Source organism: Sinohyriopsis cumingii, chromosome 8 (assembly GCF_028554795.1).
Source record: "Sinohyriopsis cumingii isolate HCF-2022 chromosome 8, ASM2855479v2, whole genome shotgun sequence".
In the NCBI taxonomy this organism is placed as follows: Eukaryota; Metazoa; Mollusca; class Bivalvia; order Unionida; family Unionidae; genus Sinohyriopsis; species Sinohyriopsis cumingii.
Genome location: NC_142968.1, coordinates 119963677 through 119986259, shown reverse-complemented (window position 1 = coordinate 119986259; position 22583 = coordinate 119963677). Strand labels below are relative to the sequence as shown.

The window sequence follows — 22583 nt, the reverse complement described above, 5'->3', positions numbered from 1 at the left end:
TATATCAGTACTGCTGGGAAGTATAATAAATAGCTACATGAGTACTGGGGGAGTATAATAAAGAGCTATATGAGTACTGAAGGGAAGTATAATAAATAGCTACATGAGTACTGTAGGGAAGTATAATAAATAGCTATATGAATACTGTAGGGAAGTATAGTAAAGAACTATATGAATACTGATGGGAAGTATACTAAATAGCTACATGAGTACTGTAGGAAGTATAATAAATATCTACATAGGTAGTATAATAAAGAGCTATAGGAGTACAGTAGGGTAGTATAATAAATAGCTACACGAGTTCTGTGGGGATGTATAATAAATAGCTATATGAGTACTGTGGGGAAGTATAATAAACAGCTATATGAATACTGATGGGAAGTATAATAAATAGCTACATGAGTACTGTGGGGAAGAATAATAAATAGCTACATGAGTACTGTAGGGAAGTATAATAAAGAACTATATGAATACTGATGGGAAGTATACTAAATAGCTACATGAGTACTGTGGGGAAGTATAATAAATATTAATATCAGTACGTTAGGGAAGTATAATAAATAGCTATATGAATACTGGGGGGAGTATAACAAAGAGCTATATGAGTACTGAAGGGAAGTATAATAAATAGCTACATGAGTACTGTGGGAAGTATAATAAAGATATATATGAGTACTGATGGGAAGTATAATAAATAGCTACATGAGTACTGAATTGAAGTATAATAAATAGCTACATGAGTACTGTGGGGAAGTATAATAGTTATATGAGTACTGTAGGGAAGTATAATAAATAGCTACATCAGTACTGTAGGTAAGTATAATAAATAGCTACATGGTTACTGTGGGGAAGTATAATAAATAGCTGTATGACTACTGTAGGGAAGTATAATAAAGAGCTACACGAGTACTGTAGGGAAGTATAATACAGAGTTATATGAATACTGCTAGGAAGTATAATAAATAGCTACATGAGTACTGTGGGGAAGTATAATAAATAGTTATGAGTACTGTAGGGAAGTATAATAAATAGCTAAGAGTACTGTAGGGAAGTAAAGTAGCAAGCTATGAGTACTGTAGGGAAATATAATAGCCAGCCATGAGTGCTGTGGAGAAGCATAACAAGGAACTATACGAGTACTGAAGTAAGTATAATAAATAGCTATGAGTACTACAGTGAAATATAATAAAGACCTACAAGTACAAAAGGGAAGTATAACAATGAGCTATGAGTTCTGCAGAAAATTATACTAAAGAGTTATATGAATACTGAGGAAATTATAATAAAGAGTTATATGAATACTGTAGGGAATTATAATAAATAACTATATGAATACTGTAGGGAAGTATAATAAATAACTATATGAATAATGTAGGAAAGTATAATAAATAACTATATGAATACTGTATAGAAGTATAATAAATAGCTATATGAATAATGCAGGGAAGTATATTAAATGGCTATATGATTACTGCTCATTTAAAAGTTGTAAAATGATCACAAAATCTTACAAACACAGAACAAGGATTTTGACATACTTTAGGCAATTATCAGAGAAAAAAGAATGAAATATACTACAAAAGACATACATTTTCATATGCATGAACATAAATTGGAATCAAATATATTCATTTAAAGCTTTGCTTTATCGATTAGCAATGATTAAATATAAGCTGCAAACATTAGCTGAATCAGGTGAGATAATAAGTCAGGAAACAAGGGATGACATTGGTTTGCAATTTTATCATCACAAAGCCCAAAAAGATCCAGCAGTTTATTTTCAAGTTATGTTTGTCTATGATTACCAACAGTGTTTGGGAGTTAATGCATTTATGTTTGTCTATGACTTCAAACAGTGTTTGGGAGTGAATGTATTTATGTTTGTCTATGATTTCAAACAGTGTATGGGAGTTAATGCATTTATATTTGTCTATAATTTCAGACAGTATTTGGGAATTAATGTATTTCTGTTTTCCTTTGTGATTTACATAATATTAATAATTTATATAATATTACGGTCTAAAAATACACCCCATGACTTGCTACTAAATTAGACTGTAGAGTAATTTTATAAATCTCCTCTTCTTCTGTTGTAATTTTTTAAGTTTTCTTTTTTTCCCTCTCAATCTCTCAATGACTACACGCATAGCATACATTTAAAATTTCTTAAATTTCCCGAACACAATGTACATTTCATAAATCTATTCCAAATTTCCTCAACTGTAAACTCTTTGTTAGTGATTGCTTTATTCTAGTGGTACATCACTTTCATTTATATATCAGGTACAGTTAATAATTAAACCAACTTCTTTGAGGTTTAAATTATCAAATGCAGTAATGTGTCAATTATGAATGGAATATTACAAGAACTTTGACAATTATAATGTGGGTTTTGTAGGTATGGAAGGTTTATAAATAAGTTAACCTTTACATATTGATGATCAACCTGGATGTATAATTATGAGGGGTCTGCATGGCATTTACAAATTGTACATCATCCTGTTATTTTTAAAAGTACCATATCAAATCTTGGACCATTACAACATTGCTTCTTTGAAATATATGCTGTGAAAACCATTATGGCAATATATTTGATTACAACCAATTGATACAGACAATTATTACCTTCTTGTATCTCCTGCAACCAAGCATCATCATTGTAATATTTATGTTTTCCAGCCAATGAGAAAGAACCTTTCCCACATCTTAATTCAACTTAAGAGCTAAGACTATTGAGAGTGAACTATACATATGAGGGATCTGCAGAACCAATGAAATCTGTGACAATTTTTTTTTGTTTTTTTTGTTGGGGGGTTGTAGTTTTGGTAACTATCGCCATAAATCAAAACTGATTACATTTGGATGGAATGTTAATTTTCAATGCAGATGCAATGGGACTCCTCCTTGAACAACTTCCTATCATGAAAAAGGTAATACAAAGCTGTTGTATGTATTACCTGCAGATTTCTGTCCATGAGTGAAGGGAACACAAGTCCAGGGCAGTCACAGAGTTTGACAGTGCGAGTCAGGAATATTGTCTGGAAATGTTTTGTGTGACCTGGAGTTCTGGATACACTCACCACCTGTAATGCCAGTTACAAACACTATTAAAATGCCAGTAATGTATAGGTTTTTTTAATAAAAAATTGTTCCAATGGACTTTGGAATCCAGTAACAGATATAAATAAGGTTAAATCAAATACAGAAATGGAGTCAATCAATCATACAAAAACAAATGCATCTGTCCTTCTTAAACAATAAAAGACAATCAGATTCATATATACAAAGACCAGGGGCCATACAAATATAGCTCATTCTTTTAGAAGAACTTGCAATAAACATGTTTAAAAAAAGTGTCATGTTAAATTAATGAAGTTTCATTTTCTGGGTTAAAGCAGCAGGTTTATTATGCAGTTTTCATTATAGAAGCTCTCATTATATAAGAAGTTTACCGTAGGAGTAATTCCTATGTAGTTTACTGTATACCAGAAATTCCTATGTAATGTACCAGAATTGGGATAAAAAACTACACAAAGGCCAAACATTCTGTGCAACTAGTTTTGTATTTATGCTTCTTCAGGCAAGAAATGAATATGATACTTTCCCTCTCAACATTCGTACACCTCAATTCTACATATTACACAAAACTCATAAAAATCTTGACCTTTAAATTATCCAGGACGACCAATTATATCAGGTTATAATTCATATACTGAAAATGTATCCAAATTTATTGATAAGTGTTTTACAACCTTTAATGAATTCAGTTCCTTCATAAATTAAAGATACTACTGATTTCATTAAAAAGTTGAAATCTATTCCACAGATATCTGATAACTCAATCCTGGTATCATTAGATGTAACAACACTATATACCAACATTCCGCATGCAAATGGTATTGTAGTGTGAGAATATTTTCTTGATAATAATCCTAAAAATACCATACTATCTAGTGAAGATATTTGTAAAATAATAAAACTTATCTTGGAAAATAATAATTTTCAATTTTATAATAGGAATTACATCCAAATAATGGTACGGAAATGGGTAGTCCTATGTCTCCTTCATAGGCTTCCCTTTTCATGGTAACTTAAAAAAAGATTTTCTTCACAGCGAAAAGTTTAATCCCTCTCTTTGGTTCAGATTTTTAGATGACATACTTATGAGCTAAAACCATTCAACTGAAGAACTGAAAATTTTTATTGATCGCCTAAATCATTTTCACCCAACAATTAAATTTACTTATACTGCATCTAAAACGCATGTTTCATTTTTAGATGTAAATGTAATACAAAATATTGATAACACTATCTCTAAAAATATTCCTATCAAGGAAACTAATATCCACCAAGATGTGGAATAGTCTTCATTTCATCCCATGCCATGTAAAAACTATACCATATAACCAGGCCAAAAGATACTGACATATTATTTCAGATAATGTCAATTACAAAATTCATTGAATAAATTACAAACATATATCCAGAATAGAAATTATTCCAGATATATAATTGATTCTGTGCTGAACAAAACCCGTACTCTTAGTCAACAGGCTTTAAACACAGCAGAATGTAAAGTAGAGAAAAATATAATTCCTTTCACAATACAATATAATCCTTCATTACCTAATATAGGTTGTATAATTAATAAATATTATAATCTCCTAAATTTATCAAATAAAACCAGTGTAAAATCACTTTACAAAAATAAACCAAGACTCGCTTATAGAAGACCCAAGAATTTGCAAGATTTTCTAATTAGAATTAAATAGAAAATTTTAAAAGACAGTTTTCATAATCTAAATTTAACAGACATCGGTGCTCTCAATGTGCAGGCATAAAAGAAAGTACTTCTTTCGGTAGTACCAATACAAAAGAGGTATTTTCTCTACGTGATAACACTAACTGCATATCAAATGATGTGATTTATTTGATAACCTGAAAAAAATGTAGTATGCAATATGTTGGACAATTACTTCAACAAGTTTCTAAAAGAATGAATAATCATCGCTTTCACATAAAAAGTTATAGAGATCCTCAGTTTTCCTCCAATATTTCAACACACTTTAACACCAATAATCACACTCTACTCGATTTTTCTTTCATGCCAATAGATATTGTGCATGGTGACATGAATAGACTCATAAAAGAAACTTATTGGATTCATAAGTTAGATACTATGTATCCTAATGGCCTTAATGCCAATGCACTATATAAAATTATATAATTTTTTTAATTTTCTTTTTAAATTGATATATTGTCTATCCTTTATAAAAGCATAATTACATGAATGACTGTTTGTCTTTATTTTGTTTTATTACGTAATGTACCAGTAATTCCTACTTAATTTACTGAACAGTAATTTCAATGTAGTTTACTGTATTGCAGTAATTCCTATCTAGTTTACTGAATAACAGTAATTACTATGTAATGTACCAGTAATTCCTATGTAATGTACCAGTAATTCCTACTTAGTTTACTGTATAACAGTAATTCATATGAAGTTTACTCTATAATAGTAATTCCTATATAGTTTACTGTAAACTAGTAATTTGTTTTGTAGTTTACTCTATAATAGTAATTCCTATGTGGTTTACCATAAAACAGTAATTCCTATGTAGTTTACTGTATAACAGTAATTCCTATGTGAGTACCAGTAATTGCTACTTAGTTTACTGTATAATAGTAATTCCCATGTAGTTTACTGCATAGAAGTAATTCCTATGTAGTTTACTGTCACAGAATTGTATAAATCCTTTTATTTATTAAATACATGTAATTGGGTCTTGTTTTTTTGTGTGCAACAATACCCAAGGATGATTTATGTATATTGTACAATATTTCAAAACAGTGAGTTCAGTTCATCCTATGCTGCACATGTGAAGCACTTTCTATGGGAAGAACAGAATACTTCCAGTGCACAGACGATGTATGGTGGCATCGTCTATGTTTAAATGCCCCACCGTACAACTAAGTCTACACAGTACAGAATGTCTTGTCAGTGAGCAGTCTACTTTAAGGACTTGCATATCTTCAGCTGTAGAGGTACGCAAGTTATTTGTTAATTTCTTGTGTATAAGTTACTGTTGTTGTGGGGATTAACACCATTTTTCTTCACACAATAGGCTATGCATGGTGGCCAGTATTAATGGTGGAGGAAGAACCCGGGAAAACCCCAGGAAGAACCACTGACCCATGAGAAGCTACTGGCAAGCTTTCTCACATACCCACATTAGCCGAATTCTAGACTAGAACCCACGCAGACAGAGGTAATATGACAGTGATCCGTAACGGATAGTGCTTTAGACCACTCGGGGCCCCTGTATAAGTTATAACTATTGCACTACCACGTTTGTTTATGGTATATTTTCTATGTAGCTACAGCTGACATAGTATAATGCAAATATTTTCTATGTAGCTACAGCTGACATAGTATAATGCAAATATTTTCTATGTAGCTACAGCTGACATAGTATAATGCAAATATTTTCTATGTAGCTACAGCTGACATAGTATAATGCAAATATTTTCTATGTAGCTACAGCTGACATAGTATCATGCAAATATTTTCTATGTAGCTACAGCTGACATAGTATAATGCAAATATTTTCTATTCTTGTTTGTGACTTAGCAAGAGATTTACATTAGCAATATAAAGTTGCATTGTTAAGAAATGTTTAGTACCATAGGATACTTATCTAGCAATGGGTAGGTTCACTTCTGAATCTGTGTATTTTTTTTTGTAATTATTGTGCCAATAATGTAATCTGTATAGCTTACCGTATACAATGTCATTACATTTTATCATAGATGCCAGTGTTAGATGTATTTTCAGCTGGTCGGAGTTGACATGGTAACAGCTGTAGAGCTAACCATAAAAGCTGACCATAGCAGCCACAGAGCTGAGTTAACAGTGTTGCTGGTTGAGTAGCAGGTGACTGGATGTTGCTGACCGGTTGGTGGACGCTGATTGTTAAATTGACTAAATAATCGAATGGTGGTCGGTGACTACCTAGAATGCTGACTGCTTGATTGACCAATGTGAGTGGTAGCCAAGTGTCCTGGTGACAGAGTGTGTAACTCCATACATGATATCATTCAGCCATGTGCTAATTTTGGGGTTTGCAATAACCAGTATTATGGGATTGTAAAGATATTATGAATAACTGTCCCTTTGTTTTCATCATTTTACTATTTGAGTAAAATACATCATTTTTCACTATATGAGTGAATACATTTTACTATATGAGTAAATTACCACATCTTTTACTATCTGAGTAAAACAGACCGCTCTGATGGCCTAGTAGTTGGAGCATCCGCCTTGGATGCGGGAGGTCATGGGTTACTTGGTAGTAATTCATTTATAGTTTATTGCATAGCAGTGATTCCTTGGTAGTAATTCCTACGCAGTTTATTGCAAAGGAGTAATTCCCTGGTAGTAATTCCTATGTAGTTTATTGCATAGCAGTAATTCCTTGGTAGTAATTCCTATGTAGTTTATTGCAAAAGAGTAATTCCCTGGTAGTAATTCCTATGTAGTTTATTGCATAGCAGTAATTCCTTTGTAGTAATTCCTATGTAGTTTATTGCAAAGGAGTAATTCCCTGGTAGTAATTCCTATGTAGTTTATTGCATAGCAGTAATTCCCTGGTAGTAATTCCTATGTAGTTTATTGTAAAGGAGTAATTCCCTGGTAGTAATTCCTATGTAGTTTATTGCATAGCAGTAATTCCCTGGTAGTAATTCCTATGTAGTTTATTGCATAGCAGTAACTGCTTAGTAATAATTGATATCAATAAGAACTTACCTATTAACAAAAGAGTTTACCTTTTTACCAACAATTCCATTAAGCAGTGAGGATTTGCCAACATTTGGATACCCTGAAATATATGAAACACAACTTTTTGTGTGACTAAAAACTAAATAGAACTTTGAATTTGTTTTAAATATACTGAAAGTTTTGGCCTGAAAAATGCAATCTGTGTCTATATTTAACATTACATATTTTTCATAAAACTTTAAAAGTTGGTATGGTCAGACTACAAATCATGAACACTTTACATTTGTTTATATTGATGAGGTACCCATGTTTTTAAAACTTTTTGGCTCTGCTGAACCATTGACTGACACATCTGGTTAACAACTTATGTAACTCTGTGAAGAAGTCTGAGAAAATTACTTAATGCCAATCCTAACTTAATTAGTTCAATCAAAGGAAAACACAAATCAGTGAACACTGAAATAAAAATTTTAAGTAAATTATGCTTCTCCAAGAATACTTACCTGATCACGTTAATGCCTGGGATATAAGCATGCTAGCTCCTGAATCCAGCTCTACTGAAAAGATGCAAATTTGTCTTTAATATCCATCTAGACAAAGGGCAACAACTCTTGCCAATTACCTCCCCTTGCCACCACCTAGTGTTGCTAGTTTTAAAAGTGACCAATATACCAATGAGGACGCTAGCATAGTGGGGTGTTCAGGTAAGTATTCTTGACAAAAAACAATTTACTAGCATATTATTTCTTGCTTCAAATACATTCTCCAACCACATAAACGGATGGAGAATAGGTAATAGGAGGAGGCACCAATAACTCTGGTATCCATCCAGAGAAGAAAGGTTGAATTCCATACATGAATCATAACTCGCTCTACAACCTAAAGCAACACATCATATGGTCCTATGAACCGTGATTGCTGAAATCTTCTTAACCATCAAAGTTCAATGGCGAATCCATTGAAGCTAAGAGGATACGTTGGTTTTATCATCATATATGCCAAGCACATAACCAACTTAAGCCACAAAGATCTGGCTTGGAATCTATGACCTGCTTTCTTATTTATTTTGTGTATGCTATGACTTGTATCTCTGTGTGCTTCCAGAAGGGCTTGTGGGCATGGACAGGATCTTACATGCCCACTATTCTCAAATTATCAACAGATGAGAGGGAGAAAACTCTCTGACTGCCCCTTACAGTGACTGGTTCTTGGTTACTACCCCTGATCAAATCATAAGGATCACCAAACCTTCTGATCTGAACACAACATTGTTCGGGTTGACTGAAAAGGCAAGTCACTCAACCTGCATGCTAAAACTATGAGGAAACTGGTAACAGGTAAGATAACAGCTTCATTAAGATCCAGATTAATGGCTCAAATTTGTCTGAACTGAGCCATAACAAGATCCAGGACTGAACTGGGTGAGAGATTTTGCCCTATTAATATCAGGATTGTTTAATAGGTCTGATAGGTCTTTGTCATGAGTGACATTTCTTCTACCATGAGGCCTGAACTATCATAGAGTGGTAGTCTTTGATGGTAACTGGTGTCCATTCTTTCTCTTCCTAGGTTCAAAGAAAAGGTTGGCTAGTTAAGGGATTGAGGCATTCACAAGGGACTCAACACTAGCCCCTGAAAACATGCCCCTTTCCCCCTGATAAGCAGTTAGAGGGAAGGGCTTTCTTGCTCTTGAGATTCTCTCCACAACTGAAGGTCATAATTTTCCTGAGTCATTCTATTGCCAGACAGAGTATATTGTTTACCAAGGATTTGCCCCATCTGAGAGGGGCAATCAGAATTATTTTGCAATTCTGACTAATTCTGTATTATTTTTGGTATTAAGGCTGTGAAATGTAGGCAAATGCATCCCCCCAAACTGATTGACAGTGTACCCATGGCCCAAGCTTTAGGATCCTTGTTACAAAAGGATGATCATCTGACACCCACAATCCAACAGATGATGGAAACATTCCATTTGGATAACCTTATCCTTTTCTTGGGAGAACATTGGCCAGGACACTGAGACTGCTGGGAATGTGTCTGATTAGTACTTTGATCTGAAGTTGGTAGCACTGACATTGAAACTGCCAAACCTAGCATGCACTGGTCAGGTGATTTAGTACCCACCCTTCCATTTGTCGGACAGTTCTATCATTAACATCCCAGTAACTGTAACAATATGTAGCCACAGGAATGTTAGGGCTTAAAATCTATCATTAAAATCTCCATAAATGTCACAAGGTGAAGCACAGATCATTCAGTGAGATGGCTGGACTGGCTGGATGGCCAGTTCACTCATTGGACAATTGTGGATGTCTATACGGTATTAGTTGTTTTCATTGGGTCTAACTCCATTCTTCAACACAAGACAGGCCATACATGGTGGCCAGTATAAATGGCGGAGGAAGAACACAGGAAAATCTCGAAAGAATCACCGACCCACGCGAAGTTACTGGCAAGCTTTCTCACATACCCACATTGGCCAAGCCTGAGACTCAAACAAATGCAGACAGAGGTGAGATGGCAGTGATCCATAATGATGAGTGCTTTAGACCGCTCTGTCCCTATTTAGACCACTCTGTCCCTCTATATGGTAGCAAAGGATAAATACGTTCTTGGGACTTATGCCTCCTTGGATGCCTAAAAATAGGGTTACACTCCCCCATTGTATCATAATTACTTCTAGGAATCTTAAATTTTGTATCGTTCTCACCCTCCTTCTTTGTTTTGTCAACTTTTAAAAACCATAGTGTATACAATCTCATACCAATTATCACACTCTGTGTGGTACTGGCAAAGTACATTTTGTCACTGCAAGGCACGACTTGTGCTCATCTTCTTTAGCCTTGAACCTGTTGCATATATTAAAATTGTCAACAGGTTTCACTGAAATAACATGATAAAACAAAACACAACAAAAAACATAAATTAACAATGCATCATGTTAAAATAAGTCACTAAAACAATACCTGTTACTAACTGGGTAAGCGAACAATAGGCAGTGTGCATGAAACCGTGAATATTAACATGCATCAATGATAGTGTGCTGTACACTGGGTTTAAAAATTGACCAATCCAAGAAAGTTAAAAAATTTCACAAAATAGTTGCAAAATTCAAAAGTTATATTTACCACATGTTTGGGAATAAATATTTATGGAAACCAATCCAAATTCCTGTATGAGAGGTTCCAATTCAACACAAAAGAGGTTTTGGATTCATTAGAGGTGTCCTGTGCAATGTTGTATGTTGTTGTTGTTGTTATAGGGTTTAACACCATTTTTCAGCACAAGATAGGCTATACATGGCGGCCAGTATAATTGGTGGAGGAAGAACCTCTGGAAAACCCAGGGAAGAACCACCGACCCACGAGAAGCTACTGGCAGGCTTTCTCACGTACCAACGTTAGCCAAGCCTGAGACTCAAACTCACGCAGACAGAGGTGAGATGGCAGTGATCCATAACGGTGAGTGCTTTAGACCACTTGGCCACTCGGGGCCCCGCAATGTTGTATGGAAGTGAAGCTTAAAAACTAATCACACATGGTGGTGGCAAATGGAGGTAATGGACAAGAGTTATTACCCTTTGACTCTATGTTGTTGGCAGAAAAGACAAATTTTTGTCTTTTTAGTAGGGCTGGATTTGGGAGGTAGAAGGCTTATATCCCTGAGGTTAATGTGATCTAGGAACATATTTAAAGAGAAATATATGTCACAGTGACCTAGTTTTCAATGTAGAACTTTTCATGATGAAATTACTTTCCAAGTGATACAACCCCATCAGCAACTTTACTCAAGAAAATTCACTAAACGCAAACGTAAAAAAAAAAAATCACAACCCTAAAATAGATCAAAACCGACCTACTTTTCATGGAAAAGTGGAGCACTCATAATGATGCAACTAAATAACAACATATATGACTAAAAACAAAGGTGTCTGTGAAAAGTGACTTAGGTGGCGCTCACCAGATAATATGTACTTTTGAGAGAGTGACGTATGTAAGGTGAAGTAGTTCGCATTTAAAACATGCACAGTGGAGAGAACGTTTGCATACCTCTATGCTACATTAATGTAATGTGGATGATATTTCTTTTGGATATTGTACTTTTGGAAATTTTACATGATTTAAGCACACTGCTAACTAAAATGACTGCTCCCTTGTGTTAAAAAATCAGTCGGAATTAGTCTAAAGTACACTATACATAGCAGCTATTAAAATAGGGAAAATGAATTTTGCCAGACTAGACAATACCAGCTTCTGAAAGTGCAATGAATGAATTACCAAATATATAAAATGTAAAAAAAGTTATCGGCTCTTTTTTATACAATTGACCTCTGAAGTTCAGGAAGTGAAAATGACCAAGTAGAGCTAGCACTTTTTTGAAAGGTGCACATTTGAAGTAAGGCCAAGCTGTATACTCTATAACCCATAGTACACCCATCAATCATACACCAAAATAAAGGGAATTAAAGGTTCTTTGCATTATACCTAAGATATACAAGGTCTTTTTTAAATAGCCAGTATAACCAGTGAGGAAAGCCGGGGACATTCTTTTTCTTTAAATTCCTAACCCTATGCAAAATGCGAAACTGTATAGCGCCACCTTAAAGAAAATAAAAAAATGTTTGCAATTATTTTTTTTTACTTTCATATAATTATGTATGATGTTCTGAATAAAATGGTACATTCATATTGCATTTAAGCATGAAAATAAGCTAATTATGATCATTTTTCTCTTGCTTACATAATTTGCCATGAGGTATATTTGTGTGAGTAGTGACCTTAATTATGGGGAAATTAGAAGACTTAGAATATAGGAATAGAGTCAACTTAAATTTAAAACTGTTGCAATAAGTGACAGAAATATATGGTGAAAATGTTTCTTTTCATTTATTTGCAATGAAATAAAAAAATAAATGAAGAGAAAGTGAATTCGCTTCTTCCATATTAAACAATAGGCAAATATTTTACACTTTGACCTTTGACCTTTATGAAGCTGATGAGTTACCTCCCTTTTCTAATTGTAAAATTCATTGTTGATATCTCAGAAATAATTCTGGCTAGTTTCATGTTCCTGTCATTCAGCATAACATTGGTTGCTATGTTTACAAAATGTAATGTGCATTCTTAAAATAGCTCACTTTTATCATGGGGGGGGGGTAGGCTGGACTTATTAGAGACTCTGACTCTCATTAATACTGTTCTGTGGGGAAAAAGGCAGGAGAATTATTCATAAAGATTGTTTTGATGCTTGCGACTTAAATGTTTCAGCCATATAAACATAATTAAATCATAAAAAATAATACCTACATCTTCTTTATGGTGGCGCTCACCAGATAATATGTACTTTTGAGAGAGTGACGTATGTAAGGTGAAGTAGTTCGCATTTAAAACATGCACAGTGGAGAGAACGTTTGCATACCTCTATGCTACATTAATGTAATGTGGATGATATTTCTTTTGGATATTGTACTTTTGGAAATTTTACATGATTTAAGCACACTGCTAACTAAAATGACTGCTCCCTTGTGTTAAAAAATCAGTCTGAATTAGTCTAAAGTACACTATACATAGCAGCTATTAAAATAGGGAAAATGAATTTTGCCAGACTAGACAATACCAGCTTCTGAAAGTGCAATGAATGAATTACCAAATATATAAAATGTAAAAAAAGTTATCGGCTCTTTTTTATACAATTGACCTCTGAAGTTCAGGAAGTGAAAATGACCAAGTAGAGCTAGCACTTTTTTGAAAGGTGCACATTTGAAGTAAGGCCAAGCTGTATACTCTATAACCCATAGTACACCCATCAATCATACACCAAAATAAAGGGAATTAAGGGTTCTTTGCATTATACCTAAGATATACAAGGTCTTTTTTAAATAGCCAGTATAACCAGTGAGGAAAGCCGGGGACATTCTTTTTCTTTAAATTCCTAACCCTATGCAAAATGCGAAACTGTATAGCGCCACCTTAAAGAAAATAAAAAAATGTTTGCAATTATTTTTTTTTATTTTCATATAATTATGTATGATGTTCTGAATAAAATGGTACATTCATATTGCATTTAAGCATGAAAATAAGCTAATTATGATCGTTTTTCTCTTGCTTACATAATTTGCCATGAGGTATGTTTGTGTGAGTAGTAACCTTAATTATGGGGAAATTAGAAGACTTAGAATATAGGAATAGAGTCAACTTAAATTTAAAACTGTTGCAATAAGTGACAGAAATATATGGTGAAAATGTTTCTTTTCATTTATTTGCAATGAAATAAAAAAATAAATGATGAGAAAGTGAATTCGCTTCTTCCATATTAAACAATAGGCAAATATTTTACACTTTGACCTTTGACCTTTATGAAGCTGATGAGTTACCTCCCTTTTCTAATTGTAAAATTCATTGTTGATATCTCAGAAATAATTCTGGCTAGTTTCATGTTCCTATCATTCAGCATAACATTGGTTGCTATGTTTACAAAATGTAATGTGCATTCTTAAAATAGCTCACTTTTATCAGGGGGGGGGGGGGGTAGGCTGGACTTGTTAGAGACTCTGACACTCATAAATACTGTTCTGTGGGGAAAAAGGCAGGAGAATTATTCATAAGGATTGTTTTGATGCTTGCGACTTAAATGTTTCAGCCATATAAACATAATTAAATCATAAAAAAATAATACCTACATCTTCTTTATGGTGGCGCTCACCAGATAATATGTACTTTTGAGAGAGTGACGTATGTAAGGTGAAGTAGTTCGCATTTAAAACATGCACAGTGGAGAGAATGTTTGCATACCTCTATGCTACATTAATGTAATGTGGATGATATTTCTTTTGGATATTGTACTTTTGGAAATTTTACATGATTTAAGCACACTGCTAACTAAAATGACTGCTCCCTTGTGTTAAAAAATCAGTCGGAATTAGTCTAAAGTACACTATACATAGCAGCTATTAAAATAGGGAAAATGAATTTTGCCAGACTAGACAATACCAGCTTCTGAAAGTGCAATGAATGAATTACCAAATATATAAAATGTAAAAAAAGTTATCGGCTCTTTTTTATACAATTGACCTCTGAAGTTCAGGAAGTGAAAATGACCAAGTAGAGCTAGCACTTTTTTGAAAGGTGCACATTTGAAGTAAGGCCAAGCTGTATACTCTATAACCCATAGTACACCCATCAATCATACACCAAAATAAAGGGAATTAAAGGTTCTTTGCATTATACCTAAGATATACAAGGTCTTTTTTAAATAGCCAGTATAACCAGTGAGGAAAGCCGGGGACATTCTTTTTCTTTAAATTCCTAACCCTATGCAAAATGCGAAACTGTATAGCGCCACCTTAAAGAAAATAAAAAAATGTTTGCAATTATTTTTTTTTATTTTCATATAATTATGTATGATGTTCTGAATAAAATGGTACATTCATATTGCATTTAAGCATGAAAATAAGCTAATTATGATCGTTTTTCTCTTGCTTACATAATTTGCCATGAGGTATGTTTGTGTGAGTAGTAACCTTAATTATGGGGAAATTAGAAGACTTAGAATATAGGAATAGAGTCAACTTAAATTTAAAACTGTTGCAATAAGTGACAGAAATATATGGTGAAAATGTTTCTTTTCATTTATTTGCAATGAAATAAAAAAATAAATGATGAGAAAGTGAATTCGCTTCTTCCATATTAAACAATAGGCAAATATTTTACACTTTGACCTTTGACCTTTATGAAGCTGATGAGTTACCTCCCTTTTCTAATTGTAAAATTCATTGTTGATATCTCAGAAATAATTCTGGCTAGTTTCATGTTCCTGTCATTCAGCATAACATTGGTTGCTATGTTTACAAAATGTAATGTGCATTCTTAAAATAGCTCACTTTTATCATGGGGGGGGGGGGTAGGCTGGACTTATTAGAGACTCTGACTCTCATTAATACTGTTCTGTGGGGAAAAAGGCAGGAGAATTATTCATAAAGATTGTTTTGATGCTTGCGACTTAAATGTTTCAGCCATATAAACATAATTAAATCATAAAAAATAATACCTACATCTTCTTTATGCTGGCGCTCACCAGATAATATGTACTTTTGAGAGAGTGACGTATGTAAGGTGAAGTAGTTCGCATTTAAAACATGCACAGTGGAGAGAACGTTTGCATACCTCTATGCTACATTAATGTAATGTGGATGATATTTCTTTTGGATATTGTACTTTTGGAAATTTTACATGATTTAAGCACACTGCTAACTAAAATGACTGCTCCCTTGTGTTAAAAAATCAGTCTGAATTAGTCTAAAGTACACTATACATAGCAGCTATTAAAATAGGGAAAATGAATTTTGCCAGACTAGACAATACCAGCTTCTGAAAGTGCAATGAATGAATTACCAAATATATAAAATGTAAAAAAAGTTATCGGCTCTTTTTTATACAATTGACCTCTGAAGTTCAGGAAGTGAAAATGACCAAGTAGAGCTAGCACTTTTTTGAAAGGTGCACATTTGAAGTAAGGCCAAGCTGTATACTCTATAACCCATAGTACACCCATCAATCATACACCAAAATAAAGGGAATTAAAGGTTCTTTGCATTATACCTAAGATATACAAGGTCTTTTTTAAATAGCCAGTATAACCAGTGAGGAAAGCCGGGGACATTCTTTTTCTTTAAATTCCTAACCCTATGCAAAATGCGAAACTGTATAGCGCCACCTTAACCAACAAACCCCAACTTGACAGCTGATGGCAGATGGTTGGGGAAACATCATAAATCAATCAAGCAGATTTATTTTGCAATCTGACTAAATAATTACTTAAGTATTTCATTCCTTAAATCTAAGGCATTTTGATGACCTTCAATCAAACATTACCAGCTAGAGCAGCATTCTGAAAGCATGATTTCTTCATTGGTTTTGGCATTAAATATTAAAAGAAACCTGCTTCCATTAGACAGTTGTAGGCCAGGACAATACAAACAAAGGAAACCTGTTTCCGTTAATAAGTTGGGGGTTAAGATAATATGGATTCATTTACAAGATGGCAATTCCTTAAAGCAACCAATTCATCCATTATTTCTTTTTCTTTTTTCAAAAATAGCCACATTACAGATTGGAAATCCATATATGGCTTAATGAAATAAAAGTTTGAAATATGTACCTGGCGAATGATTAGATTAATTTATGGTGTAAACTCAAATATATAAATGTTCAAATGTGCACATTTTTGGAAACTGCACACCTTGTAAAAAAATTTATTTTTAAAAATGTTTTGTAAACAGGTATCTATCATTAGGTATATGTTCTATATTGACAGTCATCTTTTTCACTGATGTGTCTGGTGATATAAGTTAATATGTAACTTTATCCCTATATACTTTGTCTCCACATTCCACAGCATATCTTGTCAAACCATAGCAAGATGTCACATTTTCTTTCAACAGAATAGTACCTGTTACAATTTTGTTCACTTCATAAGAGAATGTCACTTTTGTAAGGCTACCTTTTCGTATACAAATGGTATACCTTTTCATATACAGATGTTAGGATTTCCATATACGAAGGTGTACCTTTTCATATAAAAAAGTTAGCTTAACTAGGAGTAAAAGGCTGTATACCTACCAACACACCCAATGGTCAAAATTCCATCTTTGAAACACACATGGTCCTCAAAGTCAAAGTTCTGCTCTTCTAACACAATATGTTCATCCTCATCTGACTCAGACTCGGGTTCCTTGGTTTCTGTGCCTTCTCCTACTTTAAGTTTTTCCTCCCAGCTACTAAGGTCCACTGGAGTGATGGAAAAAACAAAAGATGGGAAGTCAGTGAATGTGCTGATGGATTGACAGGTTTGAATGAATACATATCACAGATACCCCATTTCTTAGACTACAAAATGCATACAAAAAGCACAATGTTACAAAGACATACTTGCCATTAACACGTGTCTGGCTTTTTTTAAACCCCAAACCACCTGACATGGTTTTGTTTTCAAAAAATAAAATTGTCAGTAATCTTTGAATAAATAAATAAAGCATCAGTATCTGCCCATTAAATGGAGCATATATAAATGGTAATGACTGGAGCTTACCAAAACTATCATTGGGGCAGTCTAAATAGTAGTAATTAAATGGCAAATAGGTCTGGTATAGAATGCCATTTAATATATTGCTTAACTGGCAAGTGTGATTTGTTTGAAAACTGCAGTGGGCAAGCCTAATGCACAAATTTGCAAAGGTAAAGATCATGAACCAGAACAACTAACAATAGGTAAATCTAACAGTTACAATATATATGTAGAAGAAAAAATGTTATTACGTATCATTGTATTAAATGAAGATGTTTACACCATCTGTATTAAAGATTACTGTCAAGTTTGGGAATAACAACATTTCTTTAGAGTTTGATTTTATTCCATATACAAAAAAGCAAGGCATGATATTTCAGCTGTCAGACTAGCATGGTATCATGAAACCAAGGATCAATAGATGAATGAAATTGTAGGCAATTACATCACCGAAATATATGGGTCATAAAAGAACTAAATAAATGTGTTCATATAGGTACTGTGGCTAGTTTACTGAACATAAAACTTTCAGAACATAAAGCACTGTGAACTGAACATGACAACCAACCTCTCTCTCTCTCTCTCACACTTTAGCTTGCCCATAGCTGTATTGGAACTTGTTCTGGGCAGTGATCAATACCAGACAGAAATCCTAGCAAATACAGGTAATTATACTGATTCAGTGTTTCAGCTAAGACAAAATTGTCCCTTTAGTCATGACAAAACTGTCCCATTGTCATGATAAAACTTTCCCTGTAGCAATGACAAAAACGCCTGTAATCATGACAAAGTGTCCCATTATGACAAAACTGAACCTTTAATCCTGACAAAACTGTCCCTGTAGTAATGATAAAACTTTCTGCAATCATGAAATAAGCTGTCACTTTAGTAATGTTAAACTTGTGCCTGCCAGTCATGACAAAACTGCCTATAGTCATGACAAAATTGTCCATCTAGTGATGACAAAATTGTCCTGTAGTCATGACAAAACTGCACCTGCAATCATGATAAAACTGTCATTGTAGTCTTGAGAAACTTGTCTGTGCCAGTCCTAACAACACTGTTCTTGTAGTCATGACAAAATTGCTTGTCACAACAAAACTGCCCCTGTAGTCATGACAAAACAGTCCATGCATTAATGAGAAAACTGTCCTTGTGGTCATGATAAAACTGTCCCTGTAATCATGACAAAACTGCCCATAGTCATGAAAAACTGTCACTGTACTCATGACAAAACTGCCCATAGTCATGACAAAACTGTCCACGTACTCATGACAAAATTTTCCCTTTATTTGTGACAAACTGTCCCATCATGACAAAACTGCTCCTGTAGCCATGACAAACCTGTCCCATCATGACAAAATTGCCCTTGTAGTCATGACAAAACTGTCCCCGCAGTCATTACAACTGTCAACATAATCATGCAAACTTATCCCTCATTTCATGACAAACTTTTTCCTGCCAGTCACAATAAAACTGTCAATAGTCATGACAAAACTGTCCTTGTAGTCATGAAATTTGTTTTCTCCATTGTCCCTGTGGTCATGATAAAACTGTCCCGGTAGTCATAACAAAACTGCCCCTGTAATCTTAACAATATTGTACCTGTAGTTATGACAAAACTGTCCCCATAGTCATAACAAGACTGCCCCTGTAATCTTAACAAAATTGTACATGTGGTCATGATAAAACTGTCCCAGTAGTCATAACAAAACTGCCCTGTAATCTTAACAATATTGTACCTGTAGTCATGACAAAACTACCACTATAATCAAGATAAAACTGTCCTTGTAGTAATGACAAAACTGTCACTTTATTAATGAGGGACGTTAAAAACATGAAGAAAAAAATTTGGGGTTGTCTTTCTGCATACATGTCAAATTTCAATTATATCAAGATACTCTAATTTGAAGTTATGAGCTCTGTTTTTATATTCAAACAGTTTCATACCAATGGGACTATGTCTCATTATTCATTTCATGAGCAGAACCACAACAGTTCAATGAACTTTACATGCATATCTATACTAAATTACAACCTAAGTCACTAACCTTGGCCTTTGACAATGTTCTTGCAGGCTTCATACAACTCTCTTGGTCCAAGGGCAAGGTAACGTCCCCTCTTTCGCTTCTTTTTCACCTCTAGAAGAAACAAATTGTACACTAGTCTTAGAATGGTCTATATAAAGAATCAATCAAATTTCAGACTGTTCTAAAACAATGTTAATACAATAATACATTATGTAGAATGTAACAGAACTGTCGATATGCAACTTTTTGTTAGGCATCAAGTTTATGGCTGCTAAAGAGCACAAATTTAAATAACCTTTGAATAACAATCCTTCTGGAGAATCAATAGTATCCTTTGGGGAAACAATAAGACCCTTTCTGTGGAAACAACAGGATCCTTATATGGAATTTTTTTTTAACCCTTCTCCAGTGAACAAAATTTAGTACAGAAGAAAATTGTCTGCAATTTATTAACTAATATCCACTAAAAATAATGAACTGACAAGAAATAATACAAACAATATAAACAAGAATTAATTAAATACATGGTCTTTCCTAATACATGCATGGCGTATTCTAATACATGCATGACCAAATCTAATCATATATGACCTATACTAAAACAATTATGGCATTTTCTAATCACACATGGTCTATTTTAAAACGATCATGGTCTATTCTGTCATACATTTTCATATAAATAATAATAATAATAATGAGGACTTTGTATAGCACCTAATCTTTAGAAGCTCTAATAGCTTTACAACATTAGACAACACCTATAAGATAAAAAACATATAATGATATGAATACAAAAACAAACACCATGAAATTAGAAAATATTAAAATACAAGGCTTAATGACATAGTCTATTCTAATACACACATAACCTTTTCTAAAACAATCATGGCCAATCTAAATATATACAAAACTAATTCTGTATCATGCATGGCCTAATCTAAAACAATCATGGCCTATCTAAATATATACAAAACTAATTCTGTATCATGCATGGCCTGATCTAAAACAATCATGGCCTATCTAAATATATACAAAACTAATTCTGTATCATGCATGATCTGATCTAAAACAATCATGGCCTATCTAAATATATACAAAACTAATTCTGTATCATGCATGGCCTGATCTAAAACAATCATGGCCAATCTAAATATATACAAAACTAATTCTGTATCATGCATGGCCTGATCTAAAACAATCATGGCCAATCTAAATATATACAAAACTAATTCTGTATCATGCATGGCCTATACTAAAACAATCATGGCCTATTTTATCATACATGGCCTATTCTAATACAAACACTGCCAAAGTCCTGAAATGACAATTTTTGGGGAATTTCACATTTGAAGCAAGGGGGTAGGGGGGAGAGGAGAGGGGATTTTTCAGAATATTTTCTTGATTTAAATGAGATACAAATGTAGAGCTTGAGCATAGAATTGCAAAATTTCGTGCATTCCTAATCATGCGATCATGGGTCCTAAAACAGTCTTTGGTTTTGTTTTGTTTTATTTGCATTTTTAAAGCATTACTGGCTTTATCATGCACAGCAAATGGGCACTAAGTGCCTTACCCAAGGACATAATGAGACAATCGACCAGGGTGGGTACTGAACCTGAAACCATTGGATTACAAGTACAAATCAGAGACCTTGGCTCCCCATGTCCTAAAATAGACTCTGACCATTAGTTACGAGGTAATGCAAATCGGGATATTTATTTGCAAATTGCTCATTGGCAGTATGTCAATTGTATATGGGCTGCATTATATTTTTGAGGTGAATTATATTTTTACACATTTATTCTTTGCTGTTTACATGCATCTTTTGTGACAAATTTTGTGATGAAAGAGAGAATAGCTTTTTGGTGTAACAACTTACTCCCATCACTTTCAGTAATGTCCCTTAACTCCTTTGCATCTCTAGGGAAGGATGTGAAGAGGACGATATGGACCAATGGGAATTTCTCAATAAAATAATGCTGCCAGGCAACCACTAATGAAGGAGGAGCTAAGTCCACCTTGTTCAGCACTAGGATTATGGGCTTGTCAAGAACCTTGGTAACAAGATCATATAGGGCGGGAGAGAAATGAAGAGCCTGCAAAAATAGGAAGAGTGAAGGTGATATATTTCCAGGATAGTGACATCTTCTGGGTGAACTGGTGTTTCATGAATAACTTATAGTTACAATATGATTTGCACCTCATTTGAGTTGTTACATTAGTGTCAATAATGTCCAAGTTCTGATACTGTAAATCAGGACAAGTTTTTTAAAGTTTTGCTTGATTAAAATTAGAATACGTTTTGTAACAGTGTCCCTTAATTATTAAATACAAAACCCAAAATTAGTTCATGTTTTGCCCAATATAAATACATCCCTCACTTTTATACATAATTTGCAAATATTTACTTATGAAAGCTTGCCCAATTCTACCTTCTTTATACATTTACAAGGCTATCCTCTGTGCTTGTTCTGCATGTCATTTCACATGAAACTGACACATTTATTTTGGGTCAACAGAACATCCAACATAAAAGTTGTCAGCGATGATGTGACTGTTTGTTTTCTTTTAAAATGGGATTTAATATAACAGCTGTAGCTAAAAATCTCTCATCAAGACGAATTTTGACATCGTCACAAGAAACGATGAAGAAATATTTGAAATAGTCAATACTTTCAATTCATTCCAATATTCTTGGAACTGAATAT

General features: G+C 33.7%; 1 protein-coding gene across 1 annotated transcript in view; it reads right to left on the bottom strand.

The window, feature by feature from the left end:
• Window positions 1-22583, bottom strand: part of LOC149794508 (guanine nucleotide-binding protein-like 1) — a 49613-nt gene that overhangs the window by 12775 nt on the left and 14255 nt on the right. Inside the window, exons 6-10 of the mRNA XM_089968758.1 lie at window positions 21755-21971; window positions 19897-19986; window positions 17401-17568; window positions 7828-7880; window positions 2958-3083 (exon numbers count right to left, since the gene is read on the bottom strand). Coding sequence (XP_089824884.1) covers window positions 2958-3083; window positions 7828-7880; window positions 17401-17568; window positions 19897-19986; window positions 21755-21971 — 654 coding nt within the window. The remainder of the gene's footprint in view (window positions 1-2957; window positions 3084-7827; window positions 7881-17400; window positions 17569-19896; window positions 19987-21754; window positions 21972-22583) is intronic.